At 36.4% G+C, this 17,877-nt stretch overlaps 1 protein-coding gene across 2 annotated transcripts in view; it reads left to right on the top strand.

Annotated features, from left to right (window-relative positions):
• LOC134750185 (sex-lethal homolog) overlaps nucleotides 1-17,877 on the top strand; it is a 41,329-nt gene that overhangs the window by 22,296 nt on the left and 1,156 nt on the right. For both annotated transcript variants that reach the window (XM_063685310.1, XM_063685312.1), the window contains 2 exons: nucleotides 97-184; nucleotides 6,006-6,078. In XM_063685310.1, the coding sequence (XP_063541380.1) occupies nucleotides 97-184; nucleotides 6,006-6,078 (161 nt within the window). The remainder of the gene's footprint in view (nucleotides 1-96; nucleotides 185-6,005; nucleotides 6,079-17,877) is intronic.

Genomic DNA, 17,877 nt, shown 5'->3' with positions numbered 1-17,877 from the left:
TACATCAAATTACCAAAAGAAATACAGTATTCTGAGAGTATAAAATGGTCATTCATTCAAAACGCAAGAAAATAAAAGCTATATCCACTTTTTCAGGTTTGACAAACGGGAAGAGGCGCAAGAAGCGATAGCAGCTTTAAACAACGTGATACCAGAGGGCGGCACCGAGGCGCTCAGCGTCAAGGTAAGCGCCACCTATCGGCACTAGCGCGAACTAACTCAAACTAAAATCGACTATCCGCTTTACATTGCATGGGAGTTGCTCTAAACTGAACTGTAATCCCTTGTGATAAGGTTCTAATTTAGATGTTGAAGTAAGCGCCATCTATTAAGTCTTCCAATGAACTAACACTGCATGAGAACTATGATGCGTTGTAATAAGCATCAAATTAGCTTGGGGGATACGGTGTGTACACAGAGTATTTTTTTTTGTTTTCTAAATCTGAAAAGATATATCATCAAACTAAATGTTTTAATTTTTTTTATTATTATTTATCATTTATTGCAGACAACGTTGGTCCATATACATAATAAGCATAACACAATAAGACAACAGTTGCAATTATAATAAGAATTAAAATAAAATTATAAAATTAAAATTATTAAAATTAAAATTATGTTAAAATTAATAATAAATAAATCTTGACATTTAAATTTAATAGATTGATCATAATAATGGATACTGGTACTAATAATAATAGATTGATTAAATTCAAATATGCATTATGTACATTCAGCTGAGTTTTCGAGATAGTTTTTTTTTCTAGATTTATAGTTTAAAACACCTTAGGTTTTACGTACCTTTTCCCGTTCCCGGTTTTGAAAACGTTTGTCCGAGCGCCGTCCCCGGTCCGCCAACTCGAGCTCCCGATGATGCTGCTCGGTATGGATAGTTTGCCAGTCCGTCAGAGGTTATTTATGTAACCCACAAATTCGAAGAATCGTTGAATGCAGAATGTTGTTATATGTTGTCCGTTTCTACCCATTTCTTGCGCCTCCTGAGTTTTTCTTGTAAACTGTGAACAATGCGTTGTGCCTGGAAGAATTTTCCGTTTGTAATTCACAGAATGACTTCACGGCTTTTCACATAAATATCTATCTGCCGTTAACCACTATACGAGTTATTACCCGTGAGGCGATTGGCCATGGAAATCTGTTCCTGGCTCGTGGTCTATGTGAACGCTACGAGTTATTCCGTATACTTTTTCTTCTCGCTTACTTCAACTGAATTTAATCAGAAACTAGTAATAATGTACATTTATTTTTATTTATTTTAAGCGTTATCGCTCGTTCAAGGCTTCTACAATCTGTGTACGCACGTGCCCCTAGGCTAGGGGCACAAACACTATTGGCTGGGGGGTCTAAATTGTGTGTTGTTCTAGCCTGTGGCGGTGGAGACGGCGCGCGCGCCGCGCTCGTCCAGCCGGCTGCGGTTACACTCCGACACGGTGCGGGTGCGGGTTCACGCTTTTGTTAGTTTCCGGGTTTTTAGGGCATAGTACATTGTCTTTGGTCGCTGAACACTTCAGAAATACAATTGGGCAAGAGATGGACCAGGGGTCAGGGGTGCGGGATAACGCTTGTTTATTTGCGGGATTTTGGGGCACGTTGGTACATTGTATTGGTCGCTGTAAGCTTTAGAAAAGCAATTGGCAAGGTACGTGCCGGCGGGTGAGGGATTAAACGCTTTTGTTTTAATTTTGAGCTGCAATTGTAATGCGGGGTAATATATAAAAAAAAACTAGTTTCCATATCTAGCACGTCGCAGATATCTCAATGATGATAATAAATAAAATACCTAGATTTTTTTTAAGTATTTTTAATGCAGACTGCAGACGAACACAAAGACATGGAGAAATTATATGGCATTTGACTTTAGAACCCTATAAATTACGAGCTACGAAAGTGTCCAGCGACTGTAGGCTACGTACAACATTCAGGTCACGCAAAGAAAACATATAAATGGATACGTCGTGTCCTAATTAGCAATAAGGCTTCTTATTTTATTTGCGGGTTAAAGTGAGACTAAGGTTGGACTAAGCTAAAACCTAAATGCACATAATTTATGTGTCGTGTTCTTAGAACTTAGAACTTTTTTTAACAAGGCTTTTTGTTTAATTTTTGGGGCAAACTGGAACAACAGTAACCTCTAACCCGTTGTTCTAGCTGAGTGTCAAAAGCGATGCGACTTTCATTGCTGTTGACAAATACGCGACTAAAAAGAATAAGCCTCGCAATTTGTAGTCGCGTAGATAACACTTAGAAGTATATTGTAACTGTCACGTCACTGTATCGTTTGGTCGCTTCAATTATGACAATACGTTACACATCTACAGTAAAATAAACAAGCTTACGTGTTGTGTCTTTAGTATGCTTGTTATTTTATTTGCAAGACAGACGGATACGTTTTAAGAGCTACTAAAACAGTAGATTGTTAAGCTCTTAGTATCCGCATCATTAGCATTATATTTGTCGGTTAAACGTGTACTAATGTAGGGCACAAATTGAAACAGCGTACCCTAGTGCTGCTTAATCTGTTTATTGGGCAAATTGGGACAACTTTAAAACACACTGTGTTACAATAATAGTTGACCTTCTCTATGCTAAACAATTTGTTAATTTGTTATAATTTACTCTTATAATGTTTCTTCAATTGATAATTATGCCTAACAACAGGGTCATTTATTATAAATTTTTAGGACCCATTGTGTAGGACCACTAATATACTCAAACGATATGTAGGTACACTGGTTTAACATGTTTTACACACAAGGATATTTTATCTTCTATCTATAGGCCACATGTAACTACCCCTGCACTACCTTACCACTAGAACCACACTACGGCTACGCTTAAACAATCTAGTTTATTGCTTACTCATACTTTATAACGTCACTATGTACGAGTTTAAAGGAAAACGCGTACATTACACATTTCTACATTTCTGCCCCTTACAGTTTACTATTCCTATATTTATCTTGTCTAGGACTGTGTAGTCCTTGTCCTTGCTTCACATTTAGGACTAAATTCTTCGACTTAGCAGTCTTTAAAAACGCTTACTCGATTCCTCTTATGTAGGACTAGAGTTATAACGTTTTTTAGGGCACTTTAGGTTTAGTACGCAAATTAGTTACTTTGGGCGAATGAGTACCATTGGATTAGGACAATTTTAGATAAAAAATGTATACTCGTATCATAGAGTAACTTATACTAGAGCGGTACTGTCATAGTAAATTTTGTAACTCCAGTAAATTCACTGCCATCTGTCGACACACTTTAAAACTAAAAATAAATATTTATAAAAAAAATTCTTCAATTTGCACTCTTAAGAGATCACCCACACTAGTGTCTTTTGAGCGTCGGCGTCAAGTCAGCGCAATAAAAGATGGTGACGCTGCGCAGTTGCGCTCTAAGGTCAGGATTACACTTGTAAGTTTTACTTACGTAAGTAGGGACACAGCTATACTACAGAATGAGATATGAATATCGTTATCTCATTCTAGCAAATAGCTTTGTCCCTACTTACGTAAGTGTAATCCTGGCCTTACGTTGCGTCACCAACAACCATAGAGTTGACAAGACACCGACGCTCGGGAGACGCTAGTATAGAGTATCTCTTAACGTTTTTCTTCATTTGTGTAGGGGTACAGTTACTGGGGCACGTTAATAGCGGAACAACATGGAAACGCCCGCGTGCCCGTGCACTGGGCGGGGCCGAGCCGGCTCCGCTCACACTCCGATACGGTGCGCCGTAGAACGCTTTATGAATGAAGCTTATTATGTTTCGTTGTCAGATCATCTTAAAAGTGGGCCCGGATCCGGTTAATGCGCCGCTACATTGCTACTTTCAACTAAATATTAAAAATATTTTTGCTACAATAAATTTTTTATTTAATTAGCTCTTTTAAATTCGAGAATTGGTTGACTGTGATTTGGTTGAGTGCTAATATATATATTTTATTTATATTTATTTAATACTATATATTTATGTATGCTAGTACATATTTATTTTATTGCATAATGCAATTGATGTATTTTAGTTAAACGTAGACGTTAATATTGTATTTTTCCTTTTTAAATATTATTGTACGTTCTGTAAGTTTGTCTATCTATCTAATTCGAATTTTCCACTCATTTACTCTAAGGTTAGCTGGAAGAAATCCCTTATAGGGATAAGCTCGCCTTTGTGCCTAAATTTATATGAATTTCATGTTAACAATTTTTGTTTTGTACAATAAAGTGATTTACTACTACTACTACTACTTTCGAATCGCTTGCGTACTTTGCGCACGCTAAATGTATTATTAAAGAGTTATTTATCGTGGGGTAATGTCAAAAAAACGTGCATCGACTTTAAACCATGTACGTGTGCGGTAACTGAATAGTCAAATGATGACTTTTGAAAACAGGAGTTATCGCATAATGTACGGATCCGTCCAGCGCCATCTTAATTTACGGTCAAATTCGAAAAACGAATTTGTCGTAAGTCTGTATTTTCATTTTATTTTTATCTTTCGCATATAAAGGCGCGGTGCGTTTGCCGGATTTGGACGCAACTTTACGCACTAAGACTACATAGGGCACTTTGACACAATAATGGGCACTTTAAAAAGGTTTTTAGTTTTATATCGCATGATGCGTGAAGGCCTGTTAAACCGCACACCGATAAGGTCTTAGCTTTGGTTTAGACTTTTTTTACCTTAGGTATCAATTCACCTAAGCACCGAGGGCACTTTTAGTATAAGGGGCAAACGAGTATATTGGGGCACATTGGGCCAAGCAATGACAAATTCATATTTTTTTTTATGAATTGGAAGAATTGTGTTGACGCGTCATTGCTTATTTACAGACTTTTGGTACTAGGTTTTGAGCAGTGAAAACATTTATTTTGACAGGTAGTCATTTTTTTCTCGATTTCTTGAGCTGGGTGTTTTTACTGTTAGTTGTAGTTGGGTTTCATTATTTTCATTCCATATTTTGATATTTTGTATTATTTTGCATTGCAAGTTTAAATAATTAGATTTTTTAGCTATTTTTATTTTTAATAATTCAGGAAAGTCGTCACAAACACGATTAACACTGCATCTGCATTTTTTTTAGATCAGATACGTAATTCAATTAAAATATAAATCACATTTTCTGTATTGAATGAAAATAAAATATAGGTATATACATTTGAACGCAAGAGCAAAATAGCAGTTTTTGTTGCTATGAGCCACATTTTTATAGCCACGTTTATGGTGTCCCTTCCACACTCTGTCGCTTGCTAAGTCGGCGCAGAGTTACAGATGTAGTGAACAATCCTTTGCCATCGTATTTTCTCGGAAACGTTCCTATCATCCTACTTCGGTCAACTTCAGTACTTTTTGTACTAAGATCTTAGAGGATATAACCAAACGGAGACGCCTTGTCTGTAATTTTCTGTACAAAACAGACTGCCGATTTTTGCGGGGGAGGGGAACGTCAAATGTATACGTAACCTAAAAATAGCCATGTCAGATAAACGTCAGTCCATACATTGTGTATGACCATTGGCCGACTATTTTCGACAGAGGGGAACGCCTGTTAATGGCGTCTCCGTTTTGTTATATCCTCTAAAGGGGCCCACTGACTATCATTCCGCCGAACGATATCGGCCTGGCAGTTGTTCGGAACTGTTTGAACTGGAAATTTTTGTTCTAACTGACAGGCCGATATCGTCCGTCGGACTGATAGTCAGTGGGCCCCTTTAGACTGAGACTGACTGAAATAGCCTAACACGTTCGTGAGTTTCCGTGAAAATACGATGGTAAAGTATTATTCACTACATCAGCTTAAACGAACCCAAACGATTTTATATTTTCTTGTTATTAAATTTAATTTGTAAAGCGAAATCTGCTTTTAACACCATCTCACCTGAGCATGCTTACCTAAAAGATGTATTCACTTTTAATTTTAAAATATCCAAATACCACCAACGCTTCAATATTCCATCTTATATGATAACATGTATTTTTGTGTTTTAGGTGGCGGAGGAACACGGGAAGCAAAAAGCTGCATACTACGCGGGTTGGGCGGCGGGATTCCATCACAACCGAGGTAAGTAACGTCTCACTAGTGGAAGGAATGAGGAACATTAATAGTACATTATTGTCGAGGCTCGGAAGTAGCTACTTGCTGGCTGAGGATTCGTTTTAAACGGACGACCTTGGGAGTCCGTTTAATTGAATCCGAAGCCAGCAAGTAGCCCTCCAGCCGAGTCATATATAGTGCTTTTCTCAAAAATAGCGCAATAAATGCAAATATAATAGAAATATTTTACAGAAGCAACGTTCTTATGTATATATTTTCACAGAAAAAACTAAAAAGATTTGCTTTGCCGCCGTTTTATTTTTTAAATTAAAAATTGAAGTGTATTTTTCTGCTCAAAATACGCCAACCTATTTGAGACACCTAAATAGTCGCGGTACCAACATTATAATAATAAGTACTGATCATCTGTTTGGCTGTTTAATGGATTATGTCTTCATTTGATATGGCCACTTCAACTTTTAAAAAATTTGGAACTCGACAAATAATGGAATTTGTATGCAACATTGCAGTCCCGAAATCGAGACTGCAATGTTTTTAACTTTTTAATTTTTTGACTGACCATAAACTACGCACTTCGCGACCTACTTTTAAACCGGCAACGTCGACTTTGCCGTCCATTTTTGAGACAATTAATTTGACGGTTTGACATGTTAACGGAGACGGGCACAGGTTACGGAGAGCCTAAGCACAAAATAAGTAATAGTATCAATACTTAATATTATAAATGCGAAAGTCTGTCTGTCTGTCTGTCTGTGTTACCTCTTCACGTTTAAACAGCTGAACCGATTTAGTTAAAATTTAGCATAGACATAGTTTGAGTTCCGGGGAAGGAAATAGGATAGTTTTCATCCCGAAAATCATACCTTAAGAGGGTGAAAAGCGGGGTGGAATCATGGTGGTATTGAGGTAATTAATGAGTTGCCTGATAATTTGTGTGCATACTATGCTCACCTTGAATGATTGCTATAAGACGTTCTCCAGGCGCTAAACTTACTCTAGCTGCTGTTACTGATTCCACGCAGACGAAGTCGCGGGCAAAAGCTAGTATAGTATAATGCAGAACGGCCACGCACCGCCCCGCCCCGACTCGAATTACCTCGCCCCGCGACAGCAGATTGACGGCCGTTTGCCGACCGCTCAGTACTGTTTTTAAGCAACTTACACTATGACGCATGCCGCGTGTACAGACGTGCCATGACGCGTTTACAGACGTGCTGTTCACACATAGAAACGCAAGTGATTTTTGATGTATAGCGTGTCCGTGTGGTTTTATTATAAATTGTGGTTACCCGCACGCTGCCCAGTGGATCCTTCTGTCCCACAACGCCACCACAGCCTCGACCAGCTCGACATGCTCCACCGAGCCGACTACAGCAGTAGCCACATGCAGCCGCGCTTCCTGCGCCGCGACTTCTACCAACCAAAATACATGACGAGGTTTTGAAAAGGGCTGTATTGCAAAAAGTTCCGTCTCGAGGATACGAGGATATAGGGACTTTATCTAGTGTTTAGTGTTTCTCGTTAATCTAGATTTTTTAAGTCCCGACTTTCTTTTAAAGCGACAAAATCAAATCCTATTCCATGAAAACAGTACTATGATCTGTAGTTAAATCCTCTGTCCACTGTTACCTTCCTAAAGTTGTTTCTATATACTAAGCATAGATTGTAGACTCCGGTATCGACAATGTTTCTCAAGGGTTGCCATTTTGTGGACATTTTTTGTTACCAGCACGGATAGCATGGCCGCGTTTTTATCGCCTGTCGTGTCATGCGTCACTTTCGCACTAGCATACTTGTTAGAACGTGACAGGCATAGTAACAGGCGATAAAGAATAATAGGTTTAAAAAATATACTCAAACACACCCACTTTCTCAGTAGAAAAAGGCGCGAAATTAAAATTTTGCATGCGGGAAGTCAACTCTTCGCGCCTACATTTTTTAAATTTGCCGCCTTTTCTACTGAAAAAGTAGGTGTGCCAAAGTATATATTTATTATGCTTTTTTTGCTCAATATGCTTTTGGTACCGGACTGTGATTAATGGTTATATATATTAAGTATGTGAACAAAAATTGTTCACAAAAAACTGAACGTTTGTTACGACTGAGGCATAAAGGATAAAAAATAAAATAAAAAAGTAGTGTTTTGTCTTTTAAAGGATGGATAATGTGTAGTAATTATTCGTGCTGAGTTATTGTTTTGGTTTTTGGTTCAAGGAATATTTTAATTATACACAAAAACGAAGACTAGAAATTAATTATACATACACTACCGCTCAAATGTATTTAGGCACCCGCAATTTCCACCATACAATTGTATACAAAAATGACTTTCAAAACCATACTGTTCAATCACAGGCAATTGTCTCTTTTTATGTTGGATTTAATTTTTATTTAGGTAATATACTGAGCCTCAAATTGTTACCAGACATCCTTTGAAAATTTCGAGTTCACTTTAATTTCTTATTTACTTTTACATATAACTTAACTCAGCACGAAATCACATGATCTTTATCTAAAACGCGAAAAAAGTATTATAAACAGAACATTTGCTTTGTTGAATCTTATTGTAGTTTTTCACGATTTTCATCTAAATGTCGGAGTCCTTAATGAATAGAAGTTTGACACCCATAGTTACGATCTTAAACTACGTATTAGTGTATTTGTGTTCCTAACTTTATTGATAAACACCTTAAAAACCCCAGCCAGAGTAAAGTACTAATACTAACAAGATTTGGAGGTGTAAACGCTGACGCGTGCACAAGCGTCAAGCGTGATATCATACATGATAGGAAACCTAAAATTTCATAGTTTTTTTTTTATATTTATACTGTTTATAATATTTTTATTGTGAAATACAAACAAAGGGACCCCGTCTCAGCACAAATCCACTGTTACCTAGTTAGTCTAGATATCCTAACCCGTTCTAGGATAGGCATATTTAGACGTGCACTGACACTATAGTTCATGGGTTTCTAAATTTGTACTCGCCACTTTAGGACTGTTGACACTTATTAAAAATTTAAAAAGAAAAAAAATGTTCGTGATAGCAAAATATTTCCGTTCTAATCGTATCTGCTTGTTAAATTACAAAAAAAAAACAATCTATAAAGAATTACAATTTTTTTTAAACTAATGTTTTGCCAATTGTTTTACTAACATCAAAAACATGATAATTTAACAGTCTCAACGGTTGGAACATGTAGTCATAAATAAAACAATATACATACTCTCTGGTCGATGTAGCATTAGTACAGTCGCCATCAGATATATCGGAGCGCCCGAGGTGCTCACAAATATCTGAACACGCCTCTATTGTCAAGGCATTAGAATGCGTGTTCAGATATTTTGAGCACCTCGGGCGCTCTGATATATCTGATGGCGACTGTACGAAAAATAATTTTACTAACATAAGTTGTGCTAAAGTCAATTTAATAATTTTATATAACTATTTCACTTGTAACTGCGTGGTTCGAGAAAAAAATAGGTGTAGAAAAAATATCAACCTTAATATATATGTTCTTTAAAGTCATATTTCAACTATCAACATGTTAGATGGGACCTTCTTATTCTCAAGTCACGATAATATGAGAATAATAGAATGCGTATAGAAGCACCACTCCTTTACGGCGGCACTAAAATAATACTGTCAGTCTGTAATAGTTTAATCGTTAGGGTTGTCAATGTTAAAGAGATAAATATCATATTTCTCAAAGATGTTGCTGATTCTGTCTTTCTTTTACTAAATAGATAGAAAGAGTAGCAAAGTATTTTCTATACGGTTTTATTATTCTTACTGTATGCGGTTTTATGCTACAATCACACAGAATATGGTATAAAATCGCATGCAACACGCAATGTATTGGCTTATGAAACACGATATGTGCTCAATAGATTAAAGTCGTCTGTTAAACAGCATTATTATAGCTTAATAGGTACATTATTATAGTCGCTTCGTTGTTATTAATTATGTACGGGAAAGGGGCCTCACAGTTATATAACGTGTTTCGATATTTTATTGAAGGGTATAGTGGGAGTGAAAAAGTCATGTACTAAATCTGTAGGTCTTTAGGCCTGCATTTGTAGATTTTTGAAGGTATTTTCTCAAACATTTTTAACGACGGAACCCTTTTGGAAAGCAAAATATTTGACGGAGTCCCAAATTAAAAAAAATCGTTCGTCTAAAAATACTGTGGATGAGAGATATAGGCGAGCTGGTTATTGATTTGTTTCCGCTTTTCCTCGCGGAGCCCCCACAGAGGCTTTGCGGAGCCCTAGGGGTCCGCGGAGCACACTTTGAGAATGGCTGTTTTAAACATTCTCTAGTTTATTAATACACTACACGTTGGCGGTAAAAATAAAAAAGGCTTTAGCAGATTGGATTCGTTAGTCGCACGAGCGAAAACGAAGGTATTAGATACGAGTTACCAATCTTAACTTAAAGGTAATTAAATATACATAAAATACCACAACATTAATTACATTCCAAAATAGCAAAAAAAGTTAAAGTAATACTAATTAGTATGACTTGTTTCGCTTCCACTAAGTATACTCTGTAACGATTATAATATTAGTTGCCTATTAAATAGTTACTAATTTTGTGGAAAAGAATACAATAAGGCGGTTATCAGACTGGATGCGTTTCGCACGTCGCTCAGATGTGAGAGCGCGATGTCGCTAATACGCGCATACCGTTGTCTCGCTCAAACATCGGAGCGACATACGAATCGCGTCCAGTGTGATCGCTTAAGGCGTGAGTTGACAACATATTATAATCCCTATTCTATAGGAATACGGTCGAGAATCATATATCACCTGTTGTGAAATAGATGTCTCAATGTAATCGGTGTTAGTTTTGTGTAAACTTAGATTTGGTTCACAACGTACGCGGTTTTTTAATGATATATGTATTAACGTATATTGTTCATGGCCTGTGAGTCTGTTTGCCTGCTTATTTAATGCCTTAATGTTTGTCTACCTACTGTTAACTTGCGTTAACAGCGCCATCTATGGGACACCCTCTATTCTGTATCGAACCCTCGATGACTTATCTACTTTACGCACCCACCAGGGTACGTAGTTCAACAGAAGGCCCATAGGTGGCGCTTTAATCAATAGACGCCATAAGATACACATGCTGGTTTTTCTCTGCGACTCCTGACTCCTTCGATCTCCGCCCACGTGCCATCACCTATTTCGTTTAACGTTATCTTATCTTATCTTATGGTTTTCGGGGGCCCTTGCGGATACACTTCGACCCATAGGGATCTTTTGTGCAGTTACCCCCTAGGCAAGATCGGTCAACTACTCAAGAACTTTTTCCACCATCTCGTTTAACGTTGGGTCGAGACGAGAAAAAACGTGTCCAAAAACTTTCATACATATTTCGATATTTCCATTCCGTTACCGTCATACAAAATCTATGAGAAATGGTAACGGAATGAAAAAAACTTGGGACAATCTTTCTCCTATTAGAAAGTGCTCTTGATACTGAGTAGAAATACTAGTAACACGAAAATATCCAAATTAACCTTTTGGACGCCAATGACGGATATATCGGCAGCGCAGGTTCAACGCCAAAGACCGATTAATCCGTCACAGATCACAGAGCAACAAAGACCTACGAGCATTCGCATAAAGTTCAATTTCAGTTTTGACACTTCGGTGGCGTGGCGTCCGCGTCGAGGTTAAAAAAAGTGTAGTGTACAAACTGAAATATATGTCATATGTATATTAGACAAAAAGTGACGATGCCCTCCAGTGTTAAAGGCCGGATTCGAACCGGCGTCTTGTATCTATCGCGGCTAAGGCCATGAACCCCTAGGCCACCTGGCCACGGCGGTACTCGTCCCAATTTCTCGACTATATGCCAGCTTACTAAGACTAGGCGTCTTTGACCAACTCTAAGTGTAAGGCCTGAGTGGACGCTCGAAGCGGAGCGTTCGGCGGGGCGTGCAGCGTGGCGTCGGGCTCACAAGTGATTTGAGCAGCGTGCACTAAGGCCGCTCCTATACGTTTGCATTTGTTTAACATGCACGCTACACGCCCCGCCCCGCTGCACGCTGAACTCGAGCGTCCACTCAGGCCTTACACTAAGGGCGAGCAGTACGTGCTTGCACCTCCTATACGAATCCCTTACGGAATTACGATATATAGATTAGTGCTGCCATCTATGATTTGTTCCCAAAGTTGTGTGTAGTGTACAGCTAAAAAAAGTGGCCCATATACATATTTGGAATAATATTTGTTAATTTCTGTTTATATGTTACGCATACGTTGTGAACGGATTCGTTACAGTGACAATACAATGCGGTGATTCGGATGTTTCGTAGTTGTTTCGGAGTCTATGAGTGTTGTTCTTGTTTCCCCGTAAATATGTTTACATTTTTACCGGTTTATTTAGTGTATCTGGGTCAAACAAGTTTTAGAAAAAGGTCACTGTTGACAACATAATAATACTGATTTTTTTAAACTTTCACGATTCTTACTCATTATTATTCACAACAACAACAACAACGCCGTCCTCGAAACGTCGGACGTAAATTTAAAACCTATTTTACGCGCCTCCCGCCCGCCGTTGTGAATAATAATGAACATAATAATAGTTAACCACTCGGGTTCTTATAAATCACGTTTTTCTTATTTGAATCTTAAGTACAGACAGCGTAAAAACTACCTTTAGATTCACTTAACTTTGCGATGTCTACAGGAAAGACGCAAACGAGTTAAGAATACTATAAAATGTGTACCCATTTACAATAATAAAACAAAATAAGGTGGCGTTAAATGTGATGTGACGCTAGTTAATGTTAATATACGAAAAAAATATCATATATTTTTCGCGTTTATTCTTATGGTTTTACTTATTTACACAATTATTTTTTGTATTCTGTTATTTTTTTAAACAATACAATACAACATACAATACACACAACACACAATACAATTATTACAACACACAACGACAACACACACAACACAATACAATTATTTTTGCAAAGTCGGAAAAAATCTAAACATATTGACTGTCCCTACCTTAACGTACTTTTTCTGTGGTGGATATGAGAAGAGTACCTATGCGTAAGATTTCTAGATATTAAGATGTAAGTGTTATTGCGAAAATACACTAGATGTGATTTTGAAACTAGGTAATTATATTGTATAGTATAATGGCCATGACAAGACTTAAGAATTCAGGCTTGGCTAACAAAAGTTTTTTCATCGAGAAAATTAAAATGTTTTAGTTTTAGTCTTAAGTTTAGTTCGTTCTGGTGTTGGTTTTTTCTGTAACTTTCGTTATAAATATATTTTAAAAAGGCGGTTATTAATATTTTGTTTGTCTTAATTTTCTGTTTAATAATGTTTGTATTTTTATGTCAATGTAAATTTTATTTGTGTGTCGTTGGCGTACGTGTCGCCATTATTTTTAGATTAAGCCAGGTCCCCACAGAAAACCAGCGCCACGGTTTGCCGCGGCACTATGCTGAGTGGGGATCCTTTTTGGCGTCCAAATGTTTTTTTGTCTGCATGCTTTTCTTTTTTATGTACTATGTTGTGGCGTCAAATAAATGTATTTTCTTTCTTCTTTCTTTCTTTCAAAAAAAGAAAAATGTATATTGTATGTCTCGATATCCGTCACAGGTTTTCTCGTCCCTTCATAGCATAGTTTTAACCTATATTAAACTGTATAATGGATTAGCGATGTATGTAAAAAATATTTTATGTAAATGGATGGGGTTAAGTGTTGTTAAATTAAGACCTTAATGTAAAGCAGCGAAGGTCTACATTCCCCATTCCGCGATTAGTAGATATAGAAAGCTAGAAATAGTTACCAAACGTGAATTGTGCCTAAAGAAGCGTAATTTCTAATGTATTGTAAAGCCTGACCAGTAATATATGATATTGTCTTCGGTTACCGCGATAGTTACTCATGAAATAAAACTATGATTACTAATATAACTAGCCTTATGAACCGCTTTTGCATGTATAACCAGCCTTAAAGTTTATAGTCTATGATTGTTCATTATTTTAGTATGTGGGTATTTTTGCACTTTGTAATTTTTTCCTCAGTCCACGACCACGAACGCTGTAAAGGGTTCGAAAGGTCGGGATGTATTATAAATTCAATATACGCGATATAATCCGTTTTCATAGTTTTATTTCATCAGTAATATATGATCACGCGTCATGTTGCGGAATTTCACTAAAACTATTTTTTTCATACTAAACTGAACTGTCACCCTATACATGAGGATAACAGCGCCCTCTTGACAATGATCATATATTAGGTCAGGTTTTACGTTCACCGGTATGACGTTTTAATCTTGTTAAAGCGATGTATTAACTAGTTTATATAATTAGCCGTGACACTCTTACTAATTGTCTTCCAAAAAATTAAACCCAATGCTTTTCTTATAGTCATTGTCGTTTATATTTATTGTAAATATAGTAACTTAAATAAAGAGCGTTATAAACGACGATGGTATATGCAGGATGGCTAAAAAATAAGTGCATTCTCGTTGCCAGGGAGATTTTGGGATTATACTGAGCAACTTTTACTATGGGACCAACCATGAAATCGCGAAAATTTTTTTAACACTTCAATAGAAAATGGACCAGCCAAAATGTATGAAACAGGCAAATTTTTTTTGCGATTTCGAGTTTGGTCCCATAGTAAAAGTTGCTCAGTATAATCCCAAAACCTCCCTGGCAACGGGAATGCACTTATTTTTTAGCCGTGTATAATAAAAAAAAGATATTTTCAAACGCAAAAAGGACATTACGAGTTTAAAAGAATACCATTGGGTCTGATTAGTGAGAGGGTCACAATATCGGGCATAATATGGACTTAGCTTCATGCTATCGGATAATAATTTAATTCTAGGCGTTACAATTAGCAATATGTTTTGATATGACGCTCGCGTAGAATAATTATGTAGATTTGGATTATTTTAAGGAATGAGATGACTTAATACTTGACGCTTCGAATGATGGTCCCTATACTCCCTATGATAGTACCTTTTTATATGGAGTAGCTGACATGTAAAACGTTTGTAGACGTTAGGATGTTTCACCGCACCAGCTTGTTTGTTCAAAAACTGCGGTTTTCCCGAAGGGCTACAGTATGGGGTTCTTCAAAAAGGAGTGTACAGGTTTTTAAAGGGTCGGCAACGCGCATGTAATATCTCTGGTGTTGCAGGCGTCCATAGGCTACGGTGACTGCTTACCATCAGGCGGGCCGTATGCTTGTTTGCCACCGTCGTGGTATAAAAAAAACTGCAGATGAGAAAGTTGCATTTTATCCACATGTGGGGCAAAGTAATCAGATGCAAATTTTGAGTTGTATCCTTATGTTAACTGGTAGAATTGACTTTTAAATTATGATTTTGAATGATAAATATTTAATGACGTTCATTTATTTAGATTTGATTTCGTTTGATATCTTACAGTTAATATTTTCTTCAGGTTTGTGTGGTGAAAATTTTTGTGTTTCACTCGGGGGTAAAATTTGTTTAACCTTCGCGCTTTAAAACCCACAAACACTCAAGAATCCACTTTTCAAACCACTCGCTACGCTCTTGGTTCAATTTTGGAATCTTTTGCTTGCTCGGACATCAATATTAGCACGAGCGGTAAACAACATCTTTGCCCCCTTGTAAAACAAATAACTATAGAAATGTAACATTTAAGTCATAAAAATATATTTTCTTCTATAATTTTTAAAATGAAGCCCAAGCAAAAGAAATTTAAAGGAACTGTCATAGTGTAAAATAACAACAGCCTTGAAGATATTCATCCATTTATTTTCTTGTCTTGTTCCAAGTTATAACAGTATTGACAATCACAATGATCTCGACTTATTACAATACAACCGTTCGTTAGCACGACTCCAAATCAACTGAGGGCCGTCGGCCGTCTCATTTCTTTTTATACCCAACCAATAACCGTTTTCAATTTCAAACTACCCTCAACTCTAAAACAAATTATGTTAAACTATGTTAAATACCAAAAAATAGGGACCATTATTCGACGCGATGGGTATGTTTATAGGTGGTGTAGGTAACGCATTAGAAACTGTATTACATTAATCAGTGAAAATACATATTTTAAAACATAAGTGAGGCATGGCAAAAATGGGATTTCTTTACTTTTCAAGATCTTATTTTTACTGCCGTTTGGTATATTAATAATTAATAGTTTCTTTGCCCATATCATATGACGTAGCAATTTACTACTTATTAGTTTGTAATTTTTTAAAGTTAATTAATTCAGCTTAGGATATTGGAAGTGTTTTTATTATTAAAGTGATTTAATCGTCACAAAATGGACGTAAGATACCGAGCAGTATATATAAATAACTTATATTCAGTGCCTACAGTGGTGTCAATTTACGTCTTGACGAAACAAAAACGAAATGAAGTGCCCTAATATGTTATTGGCACTAATCAGTGTCGTACAGCTTGCTCAGTTTTAAAAGCATTAGGCATTTTAAAATTAGTTTTGACGTTTTTGTGTGATATTAATTTATAAGTAGGTAATTAATATTTAGACGTTATTTCTTTTTGTTCATGTAGTTTTAAGTACACTTAGCTTACGCGAGCCTAATCAAATGTGACGTTCTCAACCAAAAGGTACCATTGTCGCTTGTCGATAAGGTTCAAATTGAAGCTATATGGAAATACCGCCTTATTGACAACCGACAATAAGTACCCTTTTGATTGTGAGAATGGCACAAATAACCAAACGAAACGTGCCTAATCTACCTGCGTCTACTTTGTGAAGTTTAAATCGATTTATTTATTGTGTTTATATAAAAACCACTTGAAATAGTCATCCTAATGTTGTTAACCTCCACTTTTAATAGGTTGGCAATTCACCGAATCAAGGGCCTGGCACTCTTTGATAGAGAAAGATAGTCTTATTGCGATTCCTATAAGAGGAAAGAGAAAATAGTGCCATGCTTTGTCCTTATCACCGACCGGGTTTTTTTTCATGGTCGGGTTATGGCAGCATAGGTAGGAGGCGATGGCGAAATACCGAAATTTATAAATGAAAGAAAAAGGATTATGCTGCCATACATTAACCTGTCAATACATGAATATGTCTTTCTCTTACCCCTGGTCGCTCGGCTTCACGTCTATAACTACTATACTATGTCTATGCACCGAATTGATTAAAAATAAAACTATATCGAAGTAAAATTGACGTGGTTCGGTTCGTAAATATTACATGCTCATGTATATCGTGGATTGCTACTCTAGTTTTCTGTTTAATAATAAAATTTTGAGTAAATTATATCGATTATGTAGCTTGTTATTTGGGAGGCCTAATTGTTTTCGAAAATTAATGGAGCAGAACTCTGAAGATTCAAATTAAAATATTTTATAAATTGTATAGTTTTCCTGGTAATTGTATGTAGACGAAATTCCCTAGTGCACCCCATAGTGTCACTTATATTCTTGGAAAGTAGGTAACATTTTGAAATTGTAATCTAATCTTTTACTCCATTAATAATCGATATTTTAAAGCAATGAATTATTTAAAAGGATAACGCTTAATATGATTTAATGTCATACAACATAGATTATGATGTGTATAAATTGTAGCCTTATATTGACGTAATTTTCGTTTTTAGATGTAAATTTATTTTCAAGACACGAATATAATTCGTCATATTTTTAAATACTTATACATAGAAGTTTGTGCTTATCATTTATATAATAACTATGATGTTTATTATGTTTCCTATAGCAGATCTCATTATAAATGTTAGATTATTGTATACACTTACGGTTAATTTTAATAAGT

The sequence above is a fragment of the Cydia strobilella genome, chromosome 19, assembly GCF_947568885.1.
Source record: "Cydia strobilella chromosome 19, ilCydStro3.1, whole genome shotgun sequence".
Classification (NCBI taxonomy): domain Eukaryota; kingdom Metazoa; phylum Arthropoda; class Insecta; order Lepidoptera; family Tortricidae; genus Cydia; species Cydia strobilella.
Note: the sequence above shows the minus strand (reverse complement) of the source record. Positions and strands in the feature narration are given on the sequence as shown.